Source organism: Atta cephalotes (genome assembly GCF_000143395.1).
Source record: "Atta cephalotes unplaced genomic scaffold scaffold01609, whole genome shotgun sequence".
NCBI lineage: Eukaryota > Metazoa > Arthropoda > Insecta > Hymenoptera > Formicidae > Atta > Atta cephalotes.
In genome coordinates, this window is record NW_012131673.1 from 242 (window position 1) to 2,764 (window position 2,523).

The following is a 2,523-nucleotide window of genomic DNA, read 5'->3' on the forward strand; positions in this document are numbered from 1 at the left end:
GCGTAAAAAATGCAAATAATATGAACAGATTTATAGCATTTATGGCTTTCGAGTATAATAAATCTGAAATTAACCTAACCCTTAAAAGATACCATGTGATCTCATCCAATCAGAAAGTAAAATATGTGACATTATTCGGTTAGGTTAGGTCAAATCCTTGCACTCGAAAATAGTCGAAAACACTGCTAGAAGAGTCAATTGTCAATGAGATGATCATGGCGGAGTGGTATCAAGCGAAAATCCTGCATCTATGCGAATTGAACAATGTCGAGGACAAAAAGGACGTTCTTACGGACATCAAAATCAAATTCAGCGCTTTGAACAATCGGGATGCCGAGCAGATCGCTCGTAGTTTAGATTACAGGCCATTTTATTCGCAGCTAACCTCGAACGACAGGTACGATGATAGGTGAAATTTTTGCAATTCTCATGGACGATAATTTATGCATATATCTGTCAATTACTGCTCATGTAAGCTTTAATCATTTATTTTTAAATATAGATGTTATTGTCTTATTAATGCATATCGAGCATTTACGGAGTGATAATCAGAAAATTGTTGTAAATAAATAACTGTCATTTTGTAATAAATGGATACACGAATTCATAGATAAATAATCTCTGTTTAAATCTACTGATAAATTGATGGGTTTCTTTGGCAAAGTGGCATTACATTTATTTCATTCTGTTTATTACATTAAGTCATTTAGTTTCAACAATTTCTTGATTATCACATTGTATGTGTAAACAACTGCCTTATTTATATAATATTTAAATCTTTTTATTTTATAATTAAAATTTAAACTTACTTTATATGTAACTTTACTTTTTCTCTTAGAATATGATACTAAATTTTTTGTCTCTTATTGTAAAAATTTTAATATTAATTACATAATATATAATTCTGAAGTTTGCTACTAAAAACAAAAAGAACTTTTCTTTTTTGCAGAGAAGTTATAGAGCAGATATGCGATATTCTGACCATCTTATTTAGCATGCTAGAACCTGGGGAAATTTATCAGAGATATTTAATCGAAGTATCTGCTTTAATAACTAATCCAAATGCTAGTGTGAGATTACTTGTGCTACGTGAGTTTTCGCGCACAGCTTTGCATCCGCAAAAGATATTTCAGTTACTCTCAGACACCACTCTTCTGATTTCAATTATAAACAGAATCAGCGATAACGACTTGAATGTCGCTGAATGTGCGATGAGCATAGTGAAAAAAATTGGAGAAAATCCAAATGGCCTACATATTTTGTATAAGGGTGAGCTCCTAAGAACATTTGCCAGGCTGTTGCAGAATGATACCATTAGCTTTCGTGTTTATGAAGTGATTGTGGACATAGCCAAGACATCTCAAGAGGCTTTGGAAGTATCAGCCCAGTCAGGCTTTCTGAACAGTTTAATCAATATACTAGAAAACGAAGATATATTGCTTCAACTGAATGCCTTGGAAATATTAACTCAATTAGCTGTATTCGAAGAAGGTCTAAGTTATCTGGAGCAACAAGAGGTATTGAGCAAATTAGTCCAAAAAATATCACAAGTTAACGAGAATCCTTTGTCAAATCTTTTGATTCCCGGATTGATGAAGTTTTTCGGTAACGTTGCTCGTCACTGGCCCAACGAGTTGTTTGCCAAATATCCCGTGATAATCTCCGCGCTTTTCGATGTGATAGACAGTGGAGATCAGAATATCTTGGGCCCTGCATTAGATACTCTTGGATACGTGTCTGCGAGCATTGAAGGGAAGTATGCGTTGCAAGCTCTAGGAGAAGCGATGCCGAGTGCTCTTAAGAAAATCACTGAAATAGTACAGAAAATGCCGACTGCTTTGAGAATTCGCGGTTTGAACAATCTTGCTCTTATACTCGAGGTCAAGAGAGTTGAGCAGGACAACAGAATTTTGTCCCTAACGAAGTTATGGTTTGATTCGCTATGCGACGATCCATTGGGAATGATTGCGGCGATATGCAGACAACCATTTGCTGATATCAGACAGGCTGGATTGGAAGTGCTAGCGGTTATTAGTTCTCAAGTATGGGGACAAGAATACATATCTACATATCCTGGTTTGGTAGAATTCCTATTAGATAGAAATATTGAATCGTTTAAAGAATGTAAGGATGCAAAATATGAAGTTGTGAAATGTTTATCTCAAGCGGAGCGAAATATATTCGATGCGGACACTATGCAGAAATTCAAGCAATTTGTTAATGAAGGTCCATATTTTGTTGATATTAATACAGAAGTTGCGATAGAGGGTGCTTTGTAAAGGATAATAATTTTTCATATTAATATGTAATATTAATATTAAAGATTATGTTATGCATAAGATGATAATGTAAGCAAATAAGAAATATAAATAAGTATTTATTTTTTACTTTATTCATAAAAAAGATATTGCTTAATAAAGATTGTATTCTTTTATATATTCAATTGTTTTTGCATTTAGTTCAAATAAGTCAACATTATTGAAGTGCACACATATATATATATATATATATATATATATATAT

At 33.2% G+C, this 2,523-nt stretch overlaps 1 protein-coding gene across 1 annotated transcript; it reads left to right on the forward strand.

Annotated features, from left to right (window-relative positions):
- Positions 1 to 209: 209 nt before the first annotated feature.
- On the forward strand, positions 210 to 2,279 carry LOC105625445 (26S proteasome non-ATPase regulatory subunit 5). Its single transcript, XM_012206774.1, has 2 exons — positions 210 to 397; positions 950 to 2,279. Exons 1-2 carry the CDS (start codon positions 210 to 212, stop codon positions 2,277 to 2,279), a joined length of 1,518 nt encoding a protein of 505 aa, XP_012062164.1.
- Positions 2,280 to 2,523: the final 244 nt, after the last annotated feature.

Bases quoted from the DNA above. Each gene is read 5' to 3' on its own strand.
- LOC105625445 (XM_012206774.1), top strand. From the start codon at position 210: ATGATCATGGCGGAGTGGTATCAAGCGAAAATCCTGCATCTATGCGAA. The intron at 398-949 runs GTACGATGATAG...TCTTTTTTGCAG, and splicing joins CAGCTAACCTCGAACGACAG to AGAAGTTATAGAGCAGATAT.